Consider the following 18417-nt stretch of genomic DNA (forward strand, 5'->3'; position numbering starts at 1 on the left):
TGTGAAGGTCAGAGAACAATCTGTAGAAATCAATTTTCTCCAACCTGTTAATATCAGGGACCAAACCTAGAAAGTCAGGCTTGGTGGCAAAATCCCTTCAACCTTTATCCAAGAGCTAGTAATATCATATTTATTTATTTCAAACAGGTTCATCAATCTTTTTAAGAATATTTATTTGAGCTAAATATATTCTCTTAATAGATGAGCATAGTAAGTAAAGAGGATTCTGAGAGAAACCTGTAAATTTTTAGTATATTTTTATTATTTTTAATTGTGTGTGTGTATGTGTGTGTGTGTGTATGTTGGGGTGGTGGTGCACATGAGTACAGAGGCTTACAGAGGCTATATAGGGTTCTGATCTCCCTGGAAATGTAGTTACAGGCAATGGTTACAGGCTAGGAATCAAACTCTGGTCCTCAGAAAGAGCAGTAGATGCTTTTGACCAGCAAGCAGTCTCTCTAGTCCCCAAGACAACATTTTTTTTTTAAAGTAGCACTTTCCATTTTTTTTTAAGAGCACCTAAAAATATTTTACATTCTAAACACTTCAATATCAAGACAGAAAGAGAGAGCTGCAGACAGAGTGGTTTATCAGCGTCCACTACTCTACTGCAAAGCTGCCTCAGCTTACGGTCATTACAGCAAATGAGAAAAGGCAGAAAGGGAGAGATAAAGGTGGGGGTAAAGAGAGAGGGAGAGGGAGGGAGAAGCAGAAAGACCGGCCGTTCATGTCTGTCTGTCTGAGATTCTCTGTTCTTAGCTCATTATTTTGGTTATTAGATCTTTAATAAAGTTGCATGTAGTCACACCCAATAGGATTTTTGTCACTGCACTGTAATTTGGATATTAAACACTAACCCCTAATTAACTATCAACCAGCAGAGCTTATTGAAAATTTTCCTACTAGAGCAGTTCAGGTCTAAGCATGTGTTCCTCTGTGTTCCTCTGTGTTCCCCTCAGCAGCTTAGCTTGAGTTACTCCTTGTTTACAGTGACTCCTGCTGGAGAGGGATGATAGGAGTCAACTGCACTCACCAACACCTCCTTTTCTCAGTGGTGCAGGGGAGCTTAGGTAACCTCCCCCAGCTGCTGTGGCCAAGATTTTCTGTTCTTCTGATTTTAGATATGGAAACATACTTTTGAATCCCAAAGCATCACCAGAAATCAATGTTTAATATCTTGCAGTACATGCATACTTCTTAGACTAATGGTCTAAAATTTTCAGAATAATTGTGATTAGGCATCTGCTTGGCAATGAAGAGTTTAATTGGGCTTTGTAATTTTATGCTTTTTGCCCCCCCCCCCCACTTTGTTAGTAAACTTCCAGAACCTAAGACCTTTCGGGGTAGTCATTATTTTCTTACACAGAGGAAATGTCCTCCCATGTATGGCCCACAGCTAGCTGATCCGTTGAGGGAGTCCTCTTCCCTCTCTTGTGTCTCCGAAGGAGCCAGTGTTTGACATACAAATTGAAGCTAGTACTTACACCTGGGCTGCCTGACTTGGCCAGGGTCCCTCTGCTGTAGAGGAGCAATGGTGGCAGTCTTAGACTGATAGTCCCATCCTCCAGTGGGGACCTTCTTAGTGTCATAGCTTTGTTCTTATCCTGGTTCTGTTGCTTCAGTTTCTTTTTGGTCTATGAAATGTCATTTAAGGCTTCTCGATTTTAATCCCCTGTCTTGAAAATAAGAATGGAAACACCTCCCACAAAGTACCTGTCATGAAAATTAAACAAGTAAAGGTCTTTGCTCTTTAAACTGTTTATCCTTGTAGAAGTATTGGATACTGTCTTCTCATTAAGAAAATCAGTGGCACACATATTTGCCAAATAAGGTGATTTTATGTAGAGTCTTACTTATTTGTTTTGCTATTAATCACTGGGTTGATGGATATCCCCATCTCCTAATTCATGATGTTTACTGAATTCAGTTACGCAACATAAATGAGACCAGCATTGTAGAAGTCAATAATAAAGGGGTCAAGAACTCTGAATACATAAGTAATCAGTGATTTAAACAAGGACGTGAAGTTGTCATGTCCTACCATGTTATGATAGATAGGGGATGACATCCCTTCCATGTGACCGTCATCCATCCAACAAACCATCCATCCATCCATCCATCCATCCATCCATCCATCATCGTCGGTCCATCCATTCATTCTTTAGCTCATATTTAGACTCCTCCTCCCAATTTATTTTGGCAGACATGTATGTGTATGTTAGATTTATTTGGACTCTGTGGTTTCATAATTTTACAGTTATTTTTCTGGGGGAAAGGGGACAGATTCTGCTTTAATGTGCTCTGTAGTTGTGAGTTTACTTTCTTTACATTTTTACCCCAAGATTGTTCCTACTTGAATTAAAGCAGTAATCATTAGTCATAATTTTGATTATGTTCAGGAGTCTGTGTATATCTCTTGGTTACATGGTCGCATGTCTCTGTTAGCAAGAATGCTGACCTAGCTCTGAGTCCCATTCATTCCTAGGATGGGAATCATTTTAAAAGTGTTTGTGGAATTGTTGAATGAATATATTAACTAAGGGTCTGCCTTCAAGAACTGTAGGATTTGAGTAGCTACTTGTTCCATTATGTGATTCATTCACCCTGCAAGATCTTCCTGAATGTCTGCCTACCTTTCTGGGACCTGCTCAAAGAATCCTCAGTTTTGTTTGACATGGTAGATGTATGTCTTCACCTTCACCTCAACTGTATCCTACCAAGGAATTTTTGGAAAAAATAACACATGATTAACTAAATTCTAGAAGAAAAAAAATGGTATTGCTATCTTTCAGTGATCAATTTTATTATTTAATAAATATTGGTGACTAGTTTCACTGTCTGCTACATTCCCAGTGATGCTCGGTAGTTAAGTGCCAGAGAGAGTCCTGGCCCAGTGTTTATCCTGGCTGTCATTTCAGTGATGAAAGGGGCCTCTTTGCTGAGCCCCTGCTAGTTAGGGATCCACTGATGCAAGCCAGTAGAAGGCCTGTTCAAGGTCTCTTACAAACTGGCTGCTTAAGATCAATACTTTTAAAAAAATTATTATCAAACACATGGACTTTTGCAGATAGCTTCAGTTGTCTCTGCTCACCCCACAAACCTGACACCCAAAATTTATCACAAATGATATTTCTGTTACAACGACAACTTCGAAGTCTGAGATTGAAGAGCTATCTCAGTTGACAAGGCACTGACCTGGGTTTTGTGACTGAAATAATACCCTGAGGTCAGCAATCCAAAACCCAGACACCACTGGAGGATAATGCACCCCGTCTCCCTGTGTACAATTCATAAAAAACCCTTCAAAGTTGTAATCTTGATTAACCAATACAAATGAGTACTTTTGCAATGTTAGAATATTTTTTTGCATCAGTTAATGAATCCCAAGAGCTTAATGCTCTAGTCTTTTTTTACCTGTTTTTACTTCCAGACACCAAATCGAAAGACCCTAAAGTCTATTTCACCTTATCAAATCCAAGTATTTATTTTTACTCTTCTTGAAGAGTAAATAAACTTGAAATAAGATCTTCAAGTTTAAAACTATGAATTATAGACCATTGAAGGATGAGTTTATATATATAATTAATTCAGAGTCATTTCCATGTTTGCAAAATGTCCAAGAAAAGAGATTTAATGCAGATAAAAGAATTGTTTAATGAAAATAGTTCATGTTTCTAGTAGTCCAATCCAGGAAGTTAGGTAAGATCTAGAAACAGTCCCCTAAATAAGGGGTTTCTATGAGAACAACAAAGGAAAATAGTAACAACTGTACCCCAACTTCTGTCTCCAAATCCCAGCTTCTGTCTCCAAATCCCAGCGTCTCTCTGAGTTCTGGTTTTTACACACTGTCCTCTAGTAGTGAGCACCCTGGCCTTGGGTGTTTAACACTGAGGGTGGTTTAAAGGGTACAAATGGGATCCTGTCAGATTGACAACTAACTGTTCTAATGAGGAAAAAATCCTCAAAGCATGAAATTTGAATGAAATGTGTGATTATAATTCAAGTACTGTTTACAGAAACCTCTGGGGACCTTCCGAATAAATGCAGAGCAAGTGAGTTAGACAAACCTCTGGGCCGTGTGTGTGTGTGTGTGTGTGTGTGTGTGTGTGTGTGTGTGTGTGTATCTGTCGGCGAAACTTTCCACCCTTAGCTAGGCTTCTCCCTTCAGTCCACTGCAGCCCCTCTTGTCTATTAATACTGTATGTGTTTTGTTACCTTGCTGAGTTGTAAGGAAATAGGTGCTTTGCATTATTAAAGTTGATTCTGAAGAGGAGATGTGTGCTCAGTGGCATTTGCCTCGGCATATGCAAATGATTTAGTTTCATTTGGGATCAATTCCCAGAGGCCCTCCTTTCCTGTGATGCTCCGAATTTGGCAAGCTCACGTCAGCCCATCTCCCCCTTCCCCCACACCTCTTTCTTTCCTTTTTTTTTTAAAACTCCCCTTTTGTTAGTTGATATATATTTCAAAAGACAACAAAAATGTCCCCTGGCTTGTTAGAAACCTTGCAATTCTATTGTTCAGTCGTGATCAATAAAGGTGAAGGAAGATTCTCGTTTTCCTAAAGTTTTGTAAAATTTAAGTTTACAAAAACGTGCATAGAACGCTTGTTAAAATATTTATGCAGAAATCAGGCTCCTGGGATGAGACAAAACTCTGAAAACGTGGTCTCTAAGGTGCCTTTTCAGGAATTGACAGCTGTGAGCTATTGGTAGATTCGGACTTGCCTTAGAATGCGGCAAACAAACACGCAAGCTTAAGTTGCAGCTGGGTTCCCCATTGCCACAGCACTCCAGACAGCACGGTGTGTGGGTCTGAGGTGCTCAGCCCCAAGGAAGGCAAGCTTGGCCCCCATGGCTTTCAGCTAGCTCGCTTTTGACCACGCAGCCGGCCTCGGCGTGGCAAGGTGAAGTTCACAGGCGAGCAAGCACCCTCTGCCCTGGGTCTGAGAGCCTGGGGCTCGCAAGGGCCTGCCGCTGTTACTCTGTTTCATTCCGCAACCGGGTTTTGTAGGTTGTTGACCAAGCAGCCAGAAAACACTGCCCCCTCTCTCTGTTTGAGCGAGGTCAGAGACGTGGTGGTTCCCCCCCCCTTCCTCCACTAACCCCCGCCCCCCCCCTCCTTTCTCCGAATCGAGTTCCCAGGCAGCTGCGTACAATGCTGGGAGCTAGCCAGCAGCAGAGACAGATGGCAGAGTTATTAGATGTGCATCGTACGATTCCCTTCCTGCCACTCGCTTTTTAATCAAATTAAAACAAAAAAGAAAGAGAGGGAGAGAGAGAGAGGGGGAGTCAATTAACCGCATTTGTATTCTGCTCAATAATGGACCCTGATCCACTTTTACCCTAAGGCAGTTGAGTGGAAATTTTAGAGAAGAAAAGGGGTGCCTAAAAGACAACAACAACAAAAAGAAAACCCAAAAAACAACAACAAAAAAAAGGGGGGGGAGAGAGAGACACACACACAGGAACACACACACACACACAGAGAGAGAGAGAGAGAGAGAGAGAGAGAGAGAGAGAGAGCGAGCGCAAAAGAGGTGAAGCCTGCAGGAATTTGTGGGAATCGGCATTATTCGAGGAACTGAACTGATAAAAAACCCCTTCGGAAAAGTTGAAGCCATCTCGAGTGCTGGGCTGCAGCGCTGCACAGGCCGGGCCGCCTTCCAGCCTGCGCGAACTTGAGCGTCTGACAGCAGCGCCGCGGCCTCCCCCGCCCGCCAGGAATGGTCTCTTCCTGCTTTGCATATTCACCACGCTTGGCCCGGCCATATGGGAAAATGCAACTGAAGGAATTGTTGTGAAAAAAGGGACAGCGAGTTTGAAATAAAAGTTGTTAGAGTGGTACTGAGGAGAAAAAAGAATCCGAGGCCATGTACTGCGCATACACCATCCCGGGCATGGGCGGCAACTCTTTGATGTACTACTATAATGGGAAAGCGGTAAGCGAACTCGGCTGCGAGGGGCATTGGGGACAAGTTTTATGGTCACAGGGATGAGCATCCTAGGCGGGGAGCATTGTTTGCGAAGTTGTGCAGGACTGCCGTACCTTTCTCGGTGCCATGAAATATTTATCATCTGCGAGTCCTAGGATGTTACTGTTCCCTTCTTCCCTTTTTTTCTCCCCCCCCACCCAGTGTAGAACGGTCGATGCTTTTCAAAGCTTCTGAGAGTAGATCCCAGACAGAAAGTTTGCAGTCAGGTAAACTTAGGAGGTTGTACGATTTAAAATAATAACAACAACAATAATAATAATAATGGTGAAGGGACTTTTGGCAAATTCTTTTTGCTTTCAAATGATTGGAAGGAGGAGCAGATTATGAAGAGAACCGAGAAAGCCCAAGTTAGCCTGAGAGAAAACTGAGGGTAAGTTTCTCTCCGGACTGAGGTTTTGTGCTATCTAAAGTCTTACTAAGTTGGAAGCCATGGGTAGTGGAGAGGAGATAAGAGGTTAAAATAGACCAAAAACTGAAAACTGACACATCCGATGGGGTAGATTATATAAGCTTATTTTTTAACCCCAAAAAGGAAGGGGGGATCTGTTCGTGCATGTAACGATATTGTAAGTTATTTGTGCTGTGTGGCGTTTTCCTCTCCCCCCCCCCCCTCCTTCTAACAGAAAGGCTTTATTTAAGTGGGGGAAAGTGTCTGGTATCTTGTACATAACCTCAGCAGAAGGTTTATACTTGCCATCTGGAGGTTTATTTATTTATTTTTTTCTTCCTTTGCCTGGGCCCTCTGAAGGAAAGAGATTTCAATATTTTTCAAATTGGTATGTGGTGCTCTGAGAAGAGTTGGGCAATGGAGGAGCAAGATTTCACTTTAAAAAAGCAAAGAATGGGATGGAGTGAAAAGCAGCCATTTATGAAGTGTTTTCATTTTGTACTTTGAACTTGCATTTGAGTTGATCTTAATCAGAGTGTGCTAGTTGGGCCAAAAGGGACCGATCAGAGCTTTACCGGAGGCCCAGTTTATCTGTACTGATTGGTGCAAGCAAATTAAATGTGTGTGTGCTGTTATATGCATGTAAGCATATATATACATGTACACACAGATGTATACACAATGCTTATTTCTAGTAGGCTACACTGGTGTGTATACATATACATAAACATTTGAGAGTGTGGTTTAAGGAGATGAACAAACATCCAATTCTATGAGTTAGGCACTGTGGAATTATTACTTTTATTTTGAAGTATCAGTCAATCACCGTAAGTTTATAAATACTTTCCTTTTTGAAATCCCCTTTAAAGAATATCGCATGTACTCAGAACAATAGTTAAATGTGGTAAATATAGTAGATTGGAAGTAGATGGCTTGGATTCTAAGTTGATCTGTGTTCAAAGCAGTGGTCTTAAATATTGGGATTATTTAACTCATTTTTTAAAAAGCATTATATCTGAATTGCGATTGTTAGGGATTCTTAGCTATTTAGGACTTCAGCCTGCCACTTCTTGGACATTGCCAAACACACCATAATCAATACCATTTGAAGCACCTTTCCTATAAACTTCACCAACGATGATGCTAGTGTGATCAGCAGGCAGAAGAGTCTCTGAAATAGGAAGATAGAGCCCAAATTCTGTTGCCCTGTGCATTAAAGGATTATATGTTATACATTATATATTACATGCATATGCATGAAAAGATTATATGTTACATTATGTATTACAACAAATATAAGTTGTTATGGGTTTTGACTTTAGGGGTTACCAGTGATATGAATTTTATATGTTAATTATTAGTTTTGCATCTTAAGCAGCTGAATTGTCAAATTTTTAGTTAAGGCTTGGGCATTTTAATTTCCTTATGGCCCAAAGGAATTTTTTAAAAATATGTATTCCATTCCCTCAGCTTGCCAATTGCCTCTACCATAAGAAAATGCTGACTATGACATCATATCACTAATATGCCCTCACAGTTGCCAAATATTTTGGTTGTTAGATTTTTTTTTTTTTTTTTTGAGAGGATGGTACTCATAAAATCAAGATCACTCTGCCACAGGAAATGTATTTATAGGAACTGTTTTAAGACGTTTATTAAAAACAAATCTGGTGATGTGTATCTCTATTGATTCAAACACTAGAAAGAGGCAAATTGTACATACATTATATTTAGAAAAAATAGCCCTGTACAGCCTCAGCAGAAAATGTTGGAAACCATGGATAGTTACCAGTGCTTCGAATTAACTTTATGAAGCGGTTAGCAAAGTCCAGTTGTGTGTACTCCACAGAAGGGCCAGTTCTAGACCATTTTCCAAAGCACCCTCATGCATACCCTGGGGAAATGGATTTCTGTTTATTCTACAGTGTGTATCGTACTGGCTCCAGTTCTACATTCAGCTGCATTCGGTTTAGTACCAGACATCTTGCGGAGATTGTATATGCCATGTGTTAATTGTTCAACATGCCTATGGACATGACTTTACCTTTCTAGAATTTTGTTTGTCTGGGGTCTGACTATTTGTGTGTCCTGAGTATGTATGTCAGTAAGACCACTGTGCGTTTCAACCTGAGCTGTTCTGCCTGGCCATCTCTGTGGCCCAGGTTTTCCTCTGAAGACAGCCTAGCACTGAATTCCTCCTTTTTTTTCTCCCCAGTGACAAGTCAATTACTTGTTTAAATTCAGTTTGAACTCTCTGAACTGAGAGAGGCTAGAGGAAGCAGGTTTTTCCCTGTGAATAAACAAAAGAAGAAAAATGGAAAATCATTCCCAAACACTGTGATTTTTTAGGTTGCAGCAAGAATACAGAGCAGCATGACAATTATGATTATCTTCTTTTTGAACCAGCAACCACAAGGATTGTAAAATCCTTTTTCCTTCTACTTCCTAGCAAGAGAAATACTTTAATCAATGATATTTTGGGACAGACAAAGGAAAATGTAGATGGACTTCATTACCTTAAGATAGAAAATTTCCCTGTTAATATGCCCAAATTGCTTCCACGCTTGCTTGTAAAACAGTGATTTCTCCTGAAGTTCGGACTTCATAAAAAATAAGACCTTGAATAATCCTAACCCAAAAGCTACCAAAGAATAAATTTTGAGTCCAAAGGAGAAAATATTTGTAAAACTCAGCTCTGCCCCAGGGGAGAGGTCAGTGAACTTGGCCAAGTATTTTTGTGTGTGTGATTTTTTTTTTCCCCTGTGCATTATTGCCTTGCATGTAAGTGGATCTCAGTCTCAGCTAACTGAAAATTTGAAGGCATTATTCTTCAACCATTGAAGAAATGTTTCTTTTAAGCATTATTATCTCAACTTGTGTCAAATTGTGCCATGGTCTGTCCTCATTCAGGCCATAAAAAGTACTGGGTATTACCTGGTCTACCAAAAAGAAAAAAAAAAAGGAAAGAAAGAAAATAGCAATATTTCTAAGCCTAATTTTTTTTTTCTAATGTTTTATGTGCTCACTGAATTCAAATTTTAATGAGTAATTATTTGGTCAAATTCCATATAGCTTAAAATATCTAAAAATATGGCAATTCCACATAGATAAAATCCTGGCAAATGAAATTAAAAACAAAAGTGGCAAAATTTCTTCCTACTGGTAATTTCAGATCACACCATCGGCTCTCGCCAGCATGTGCATGTGTTAAGCCGTACAGAGAAACCTGTGATTATTCTAATTGCTCTTTTTGCTTCCTACTAACAAGCTTCAAACCATGTTTCGAACTAGTTGTTTTGAAATAGTTATCTGTCAAGACATCAAATCTCAGAAGGCAAATGAAAACGAACTCGCCATGTTTATACTCCACCCGTTGGTCATATTGTACAGGCTTTCATCTCAGAAAGTTCAAAGGCAAAAAATGAAGGCAAGCTCTTTTCTGATATGAAGGCCGCCCAAACACAGAAACATCTGACTAGCAGGACCTCTCAGCTCACAGTCCTTGTTGGAACACAGTTCACCTACACACAAGTGACAGTCCCAGTCAGTAAGCCTCGTTTTCCAAGCTGAAGTGTGGAGGAGATCTGAAGGCGTCATTCAGCTCTCATGCATTTGCCGTGGAAAGTGGCAACATAAAATGATTAATATTTTAATAGCACTAGAAATAACATTGCTAAGTACATTTTTAATATGGCCCTTTAAAAACATGGTTGAGGCAGCTACAGATAAGTGAGTACTAGGTTTTAAAGTTTTCCATAGTGTTTCCATTATGCAAATTGCAGTTGACATTTTAAAAGATATTTTAAACAATTACTATTTCAGAACGCTTACGATAAATAAAAATAACCAATATGAATGCATCTTAATCTTAAAAATGTTGGTTTAGTTGCTAATACAGAGAAAAAATTTTGCTTCCATCACAAACCTAATTTTTGAGCTGCCCACTGATCTAAAAAAAAAAATATCAAAGAAAAAGCATGTAGGAAAACTTTAGGGTTCTTTTTGTGTGTGACATGCAGCATATTTTAATTTAGTGATCTTAAGCTAGCAATAAAATTGTTTTTCTGTCTTTATTTAATTCCTTCAAACAAAATTATATTGATTTTATTCTGTAGATTTAAGCTGGTAAATATTCACCAGACACTTAATCTTGAGATTGTAGAAGCTCTAGCCACTACCTCTTGCTCATCTGCCTCTGATTAAATTTCCCAAAATCCCTGCCTGAGATTCACGGATGCCAGTTTGAACATTTTTGCCAGGAGGTTAATTTCTTAGGAAGAAAACGTGTATGTGGTATGCTTTATTTAACCCCTGCTTTCTGGTGGGTTTGAATGTTTTGACACTTGGGAAGCATCCGTCTCCCAGAGCGAGGTGATGGCATTGTTTCAGGAGTTAGCGGAAGGACATTAGGACATTAGGGAAAAGGAGGGCGAGGCAGAGGAATGGTCAGGGGAAAAGCTAGCTGGATGCTGTTTAAATGCCTTTCCAACTGATCCGCAGGAAATTGTGCTGGGAATTGCACGCTTCCTGCCCCACTGTGGACTTGGTTTACAGTACAATACTGTCTGTTTTGGTGATGCTCCTTTTTTTTTTTTTTTTTAAGTGAAATATTGAGAAGCCACCATACAGGCTTGAGGATAATTACTTTTCTCCCTATACCTTACTGGCTAAACAGCTTTTACCTTCCTTTAACTGCAGCCATGATCAGATTTTCTAATTGCAAATGTTGTGTGTGTTCCTTTCCCAAACCAGCTGAAAACTGTGTTACCGTCACCGTGAGAAATGCTGTGGTGTCCTCCTTTATGGGGGGCCATGTCCATGGTTAGCAGTCTGCCATCAGGAGAGTTATCGTGAACAGAACAAAAGCCTCTGGATTGTGAGCCAGTGAGAATATATCAATTTTTAGACACTGGCTGGGACAATTTTAAAAGTTGTTCAAATCAGGGGTTACTTTTATCTTGAGAAGAGAATTCAGTGGGAACATATGTTTGCTCCCCACAGCAAACCTAAATGCTTGCCTCCTAGCATATGCAGTAAGTACATGTAATGCAGTAATGGGGCTTTTTTATCTTCTCTAATATTGTCCAACTTACACAAAGACACATTTGCTCATCATCATAATAAGTGAAAAAGGGTGGAAGATCAAACATTCTCAATTTTGTGTTTCTGATTAGATTTTTATTTATTCATTGTTTACTTAATACTTTCAAACATAACTCTAAGATGACATGAGGCACAATTACAAGTGATAAAAATTATGGATGGTGGCAAAAATGAAATCCTGTGTGTTCCTAAACCATTGTAAACTCTTTCGGAGAGTGACAGGGTTTTGTAACAATGATCTGTGTACAAACAAATGTGTCCCAGGAGTTAGGGGCATTTTAAGAAAAGAATTGTATTTTGTAGACTTAGGTGGAGCTGGGAGTTACTCCTGGGTGTTTTCAGAACATTGAAATCCCTGCAGGCTTTTAAACATTTTTAAGTAGATATAAACTTATGTGGTACATTATCATATCATGTAAGGTAAACAGTATAGGTAATCGTTACATTTTATCAAGCAAAGAGAAGTTTTCTTCTGAAGAACCTTTCTTCAAGTTGATCTCCCTCCTTTTGGAAGTTGGAGGAACTTGGAGAGGCTTTCTTCTTTGAAGGGCTAGAGATCTCTAACTTCCCAACTAAACTTGTATTCACAGGTGTGTTTATGTTACAGTGCCATACTCTGCTTAGAATATTAAAGTTCCATTTTCTGATAATGTTTTGTCCTTAAATTCCAGGCTGCCTTTATTACCTTCACAGTCTTACTCAAATCCTCCCATATGTCTTAAGGAAATGCAGCAGTTTATCCTAAATGACATGGAAGGGAGCATTGGGGTTGTGACTTTCTGTTCAGGAGAGAATCCTGACTTAAAGCTCAGCCTTTCCTTCCCAGGTTGCCTTAGAGATTAAGCTAAAACACCTGGGAGATAAGAAGTGTGAGCACCAAGATATGATGGTCAGATTTCAACTCCACTAGGGGGAAAAAAAAATGCAGGATTTGCTTGGCATCCCCCAGGGACCTAGAGCCTTGCCTTCCTCCAGGCCAAATTACACTCATTTTGAGAGAGGGCACATTGAGGTAATTGGTGGGACTGAGTGGGGAAGAGTTGAATTCCAGCTGCTTCCATTGTAGCTGACCTGAAAATGAACAGGGGTGGTTGACAATGGTGGCTAATGTCTAACTTGGCTTTTTCACCTCCACAAACCTGAGGGTGAGAATTATAAAGTACTGAATGACTACACCAATAATGATTGTGTTCAAGTGGGAATTGCTGTGTTGGGCAAAGCTCACACACCATTTTCAAAATAGTTGATGCGTTTACCAACCACAGCCCTATTACTGGAGCCCAATAAAGTTTACCCACAGTGTGGAAACGCCCCTTGTTTTTAATCGTCAACCCTCAACCCTCTAGTGAGTGTGTCATGGACTCTCACCTCCTTTTGGGTTCTCACCCCTTTGATTTCCATTCTAAAGTAGTCATAATGGAAGCCACTTGGAAGGCACTAGATAGATTCCCACCTCCAAGAAAGGAACAAAACAGAAATGTGTTCTCGACTCCATTTCTCCCTAAACTGTTTTTTTTTTTTTTCCAGTAAGGAGAATAACACTGTGTTACTCAATAGTTTTTCTAGCGAATAAAGCAAATTAAATTGATGTTACATGCATATTTAAACTCCATCCAGTTAAGTACTGACGTGATTAAAATAATCAAATGTATTACTTAAAAAATTAAAAAGGATAAATTCTGTACCCCATTATTTTATTGACTTTTCAATATAAACTGCAGAAATGTTTACATTCCTAATGGCATTATTAAGATAAACTGACAAATCAGAGGGAAAAAAAGTTGATTGGCCAGCACGTTATTATTTCTGCACCTGCTATTACAATTCAGAAGAGCCCAGCAGTTCTGAGCAGGGTTTTTTTTTTCCCCTTAGGCTTCCTTTGTGTGATGTGGGGGTTGGGATAAATGTTTAACAAGTGTGGTTTCACTTTGTAGTGCCTTTGTGTGTGTTGTTGTGATTAAATGACTACATTGCATTTCGTGTAGCTTTGGAATTAGTAGGCAAATGTCAGAGGACTGCAAGGTCTCCCTGTACCTGAAGCACTGAACCTCCCTGGGGGAATGGAAGGTCAGACTTAGTAGAAGTTGTTCACTCTTCAGTTTTATACTGGGCATCTCGAAGACCTAGAAGGAATGCTGGAGATTTTTATTTCCTGATTCTGTATCTGTTGGAAAGATCTGGAGAAACTTCTATAAAATTCGGGTTATATAACATTACCAATGCTTTGCTTGAAGGTTGGTTCTCTCCTCTATTTCTTTCTGCTCTTAATCTGGGGAGTTCCATTTCTCTGCAGCAGAAGTGGCAGTATTTACTAATAGAGTTCTAGCCTTTGGAGAGCACTTCTTATTCACAGGACAGTTCACGCAAACCAACTTCAACTTTGTGCACATGGTGGAATGATAGATGCTGAATCCTTGTCTTTATTTTATTATATTTTACAAATTCTTTAAGAATGCCATTCTGTTCTTTGAGGGGCAATGGCATTAGATTTTTATTGAGAGGGAAGAAAGTATATTGTCTCATGCTGTGAAGAGTTAGAGCTTCTAAAGTTGTGAATGAAATGCATTACTTCCTGAAAGACAGTAGTTACCACCAATTCACAGGAGTTTAGACTCCGTCCTATAATAATTGAAACTCCCAGACTTTAATAACACTTAATGTGTAGCATGGATCCCACTTAATCTCCTCCTGTCTTCATAGCAAAATGTTTACATAAATGAACTCTCAATTTGATATCTACTATTTAGCCTAGTCCCTTCCAAAGTTAATACTATTTCCATAATTAAACATGTTCGGCAGTTGCCATAGGGCTACTTCTTAAAACCCATGCTCCTCCTGGTTCTTTTAAGCCATCTGTTGGCTAGGTCAGCAGTGAAATGGGAGCCTGATTTCATAAATTAAAGCAAGTTCTCTGCCATTGTATTAGATAGTCTGCTTCAGCGGGAGCTGAAGTTAACATTCCATCATATTTTCATTCTGTTGTATTTGCAACAGAGATGTATGTGCTCAAATTGGTTATTTTCAGCCTATGACAGCTGTGATCATTTTAAATGATCACAGCTGTTGTGACTTAAAATTGATTTTTCTATTAACACCTGAAAAAAAGCCCCGTGCTGTATTAAAAACTTAAATGTGAATGTAAGATTAGGTATGTTGGTGTGCGTCTAGTGACCTCACTTCCCAGAGGTCTTAAAATGCAGCAAGCCTCTGGGATGCTGGCAGTGAATGGGCCGACACTGGGAAGAGGTGCTGGGTAGTTCGATGCATTTCACTCTGAGAGGATTCATGTCGTGGCAGATGCTCCTGGCGCCACTTTACAGTGTCAGTTTTGTTAATAAAACCTTTTAGGATTCAGTTTACTTAATTAACCCCCAGAAAGATGGCTTACAGGAATCATTATGAGAACCTGACCTCTAAGCTGCAGAAGCTGTGTTATCTTTCAGATACAACACTGAGAAATGCAAAACCACACTCACTTGTCCCTTGTGGAGGATGGTTTATTTTAATGGCCTTTTCCTCCTCCACTTTTAGATGATGGACAAAAGGAAAAGCCATAGCAAAGCAGAACCAAATTATACCTGATTAGTTTCAGGCAAGCCTTTATTTTTAGAACCTTTATTACATTTTTTTATTTCTACTTTGCATATCTATTAAACATGTTTCAAAATTAACTTGTGATTCCTAGGTTCCATTGGTCTCAAGGTTTTTCTAGTCTGAAGTTGGTTGAGTACTGGAGCATTGATGTAGCAATGACTGACTACTTACTTAACAATGAAACCTTTCTAGGCCTTTTGGTGTAGTGTATAAAGCTTACAACTGGCCTTGTGTGTGATTATTTATGAATAATAGTGTGTTCCCCGATGCAGTGCCAGTCAGGAACTATGTAGATTAAACTTTTTGCCTGGCCTTCCACTTTTTACCTGCATAACTCAATCAGAATTGAAAGCAGGGCAGATTTTACTATGATAAATTTATGGCTGGATCAGAAAAAGAATGGATGGCTGGTGGGTAGATGGATAAGTTACATAACTAGACAATAACAGATAATGCCAATTATTTATTGCTCAAACGTGTTTATTAATTAGAAAATTATATACAATGCATTAGTTTGGCTATTATATATAGATAAGAGCAAGGCAGTTGAAAATACTAAACATTTCTATTACATACTTGAGATCACAATAGAGCTGATTTTAAAAGTTCCAGAACACACAGATTGCTGATTTCAATGCCACAGGTCACAATATCACATCCAAAATGATCATGGATGGGTGTAAATGACATTTCACTGGTTTGGAGGGCAAAAGATACTTCGAGTGATGTTTATAGAAAACTTCAGAAAATCCAAGTGGGTATTTGTTGCTGACAGCCTCTGATTACAAACAAGTATCTCTAGAGCAGTGGAGCCTCTCAGGGGACAGATGGAAACAGTCTTGATTGTCCCAGTTGTAGGGATGGGCATGGGGTTGCTATTGGCATATGGTAGTAGAGGCTAAACCTTGCATACTGTACAGAATTTCTCAGCAGGGCAGAGGCAGAGGAGTCGGGCTTTTGACATGAAATCTGGACATTTCTAGTTAATTCTTGCCGTGTGAGCTACATACAGGGTCCTTTTTTTTTTTTTTTTTTTTTTTTTTGCCTTCCTCCTTCCTGTCCCCTTCCCATCCTTCCGCTTCCATTTTCACTTCCCTTTCTTCTCCATGCTCTTCCCCACCATTTCCTATCTTTTCACTTCTCTTTTACCATTTTCCTCCTTCCTTCTGCCTTCTTTTCCCTTTCTCCTTCCTTTTCTCCTTCCCTCCCCGCCAACCAATGTCTTTCCTTTTTATTTGTTTGACATTTCACTCTATAGAGTATTGTGTAACTATTTCCATGGTTTACCAAGAAAACTTAATATTGTCAATATAGTAAACTATTGGTGAACCAACTGGAATGGGTTCAGAGCAGCTGTTAGACTTTATTGAGCCAATAAGGGACATTTTCTCCTTACCCTAAATATATGTACTCACATCTTATCTTTTAGAATATTGGGAACTCAATCTATGTTTCTTGTTTTATAGAATCCTAAAAGAAGTATGTTACTTTTTCTGCTGGAGGACATAAAGATGAAAAAGGAAATTATCCTAAAGAATAATTAGCAGTTACCTGTAAATATTTGAGGGGAGCATTATGGATATTGTTTGAATCCTTGTTAAATACATGTTTGTATGTTAAACACATTTATAAAAAAAGGTTATAAGATTAAAGCAAACCTGGGGGATTCTTCAGCTTTCCCAACAGTGCAGCTGTTAACCATTCTGACAACAGGGACCTTTCCTCCAGTCACTGCCCTGTGTGCATCATTACTATATCTTCCTGGCTGTGATTCGGAAAGTGATACTGAGACCTTCATTGCCCTCCCTAGCACTCTATGCAGGAAGGGTGAAGGATCTGATGGCAGAATCTTAATGCCTGCCAACTTTTAGAACCCAGTACACCTCACTTCTTCGATGCCAAGTTTTGGAGAGACTTGCCAAGTCTGACAGTAGCTTGTGCCACCCTTCAGGTTCTGCCTGAGGCTTTGCAAGGTTCTCCAAGGTTTGATCAGCGTAGACACGGCATGGCAGTTGGGCACAAGGACCGGCAGCTTGGATTCACAGCGAACCTTTGGTACTGATAAGTTTTAGTTACTGTTTAGTGCATTGACTCCTGGGATTGCAGAGCAGCCCTGTAAGAATCCTCACCTTGTACTGCATGCTCCCTGGGGCCCTGACCACCTTGGCCCTGTGCAGTAGAAATGAAGTCCTACTGACAGCTGGAGAGTGAGCTTCAGCTCCCCCTCTTTCTGAGATACCTGTGATTTGCCCTACATTGGCTTTTATTTGGGTCATTTTGTCACATGTAGTAAGGATTGTCTAGATTCATAGCAAACCATTGCAGAGATGTCATTTGACCTGTTGCCATGCAACAGTTACAGGCTACCATTGTGGTAATGATTTCATTTATTGGAGGATTCCCTTTTCTGGGAAGTGGTGGGTTTTTGTTTTTTTTGTTTTGTTTTTAATGTTGTCAACGGACTTCAAGGAAAAGGGTATTTTAGGAATCATTCACCTTGTTTTCAGTTTTGACCAATCACTGATTATCTGTGTTAAGCTCTCAATATTTCTCTGATATTCCATAAACCCTGGAATAATCCTCTGAATAATTTTAAAGCAATAATATGCTTATCATTGATTTCAGACTGTGATTTGTAAAGGCAGGCTATATGATATTTATATATTTATAGGGTATGAAATATTTGTAGGATGCCTTTTCTTTAATGTTTAGGCAGCAAGTACTGTAAAGCTGTGATAAAACTTAGACTAACTCTTTTATTGTAGTCTTAACATTTGATAAAATACATCTGTGAGCCCCCATTCCTTCAGAACTTGTTGTCAAATACCTCCCAGAGTAATGTAACCCACTGCACCCCATAAGATAGGTGCCCCAAATCTTGTTAGCCTATTTAAATGGCGGATGCACCCCTGGCTAGTAGGATAGCTACACGTGACTGTTGCTACTTGATAAATATTTAAAAATTAAGTTTCCTAGTTACACCAACGGCATTTAGAGTCCTCAGTTACATGTGGTTAGTGTCTCTATGTGGGATAGCTCAGAGAACCTTCGCAGCATCCCAGGAAGTTTTGTTGGGAAGATCTGGTCTGAGAAATGGAAGCACTTGGGAATTTAATAACTTGCTCAAAGGTCACATGGATCGCAAAGACCCAGAATCCCTCCTGCCGTGTGTTTCAATATGGTATTTTGCCTTTTTCTTAACTTTAGATAAGGAAATCCCAATTCTGAGATAAGAATAAACATTTTAAGGCCCCTTGTATTATCTGAGATGCTCAAGCCAATTATATTTGTTGCCCTTTAATTTAAAGTGAGTGCTTGATTTACCTAATCTTTCTTA

The 18417-nt window shown here is 39.5% G+C and overlaps 1 protein-coding gene across 9 annotated transcripts in view; it reads left to right on the top strand.

Moving 5' to 3' along the window:
• Tcf4 (transcription factor 4) overlaps positions 1–18417 on the top strand; it is a 346375-nt gene that overhangs the window by 245866 nt on the left and 82092 nt on the right. For 2 of the 9 annotated variants that reach the window (XM_036204521.1, XM_036204524.1), the window contains exon 1: positions 5535–5941. The exons of the other annotated variants lie outside the window; for them this stretch is intronic. In XM_036204521.1, the coding sequence (XP_036060414.1) occupies positions 5873–5941 (69 nt within the window). In that variant the 5' untranslated portion in view covers positions 5535–5872. Of the gene's footprint in view, positions 1–5534; positions 5942–18417 lie in introns of those variants that run through there. 9 annotated transcript variants of the gene reach the window in all.

The sequence above is a fragment of the Onychomys torridus genome, chromosome 13 (genome assembly GCF_903995425.1).
Source record: "Onychomys torridus chromosome 13, mOncTor1.1, whole genome shotgun sequence".
Taxonomy (NCBI): Eukaryota; Metazoa; Chordata; class Mammalia; order Rodentia; family Cricetidae; genus Onychomys; species Onychomys torridus.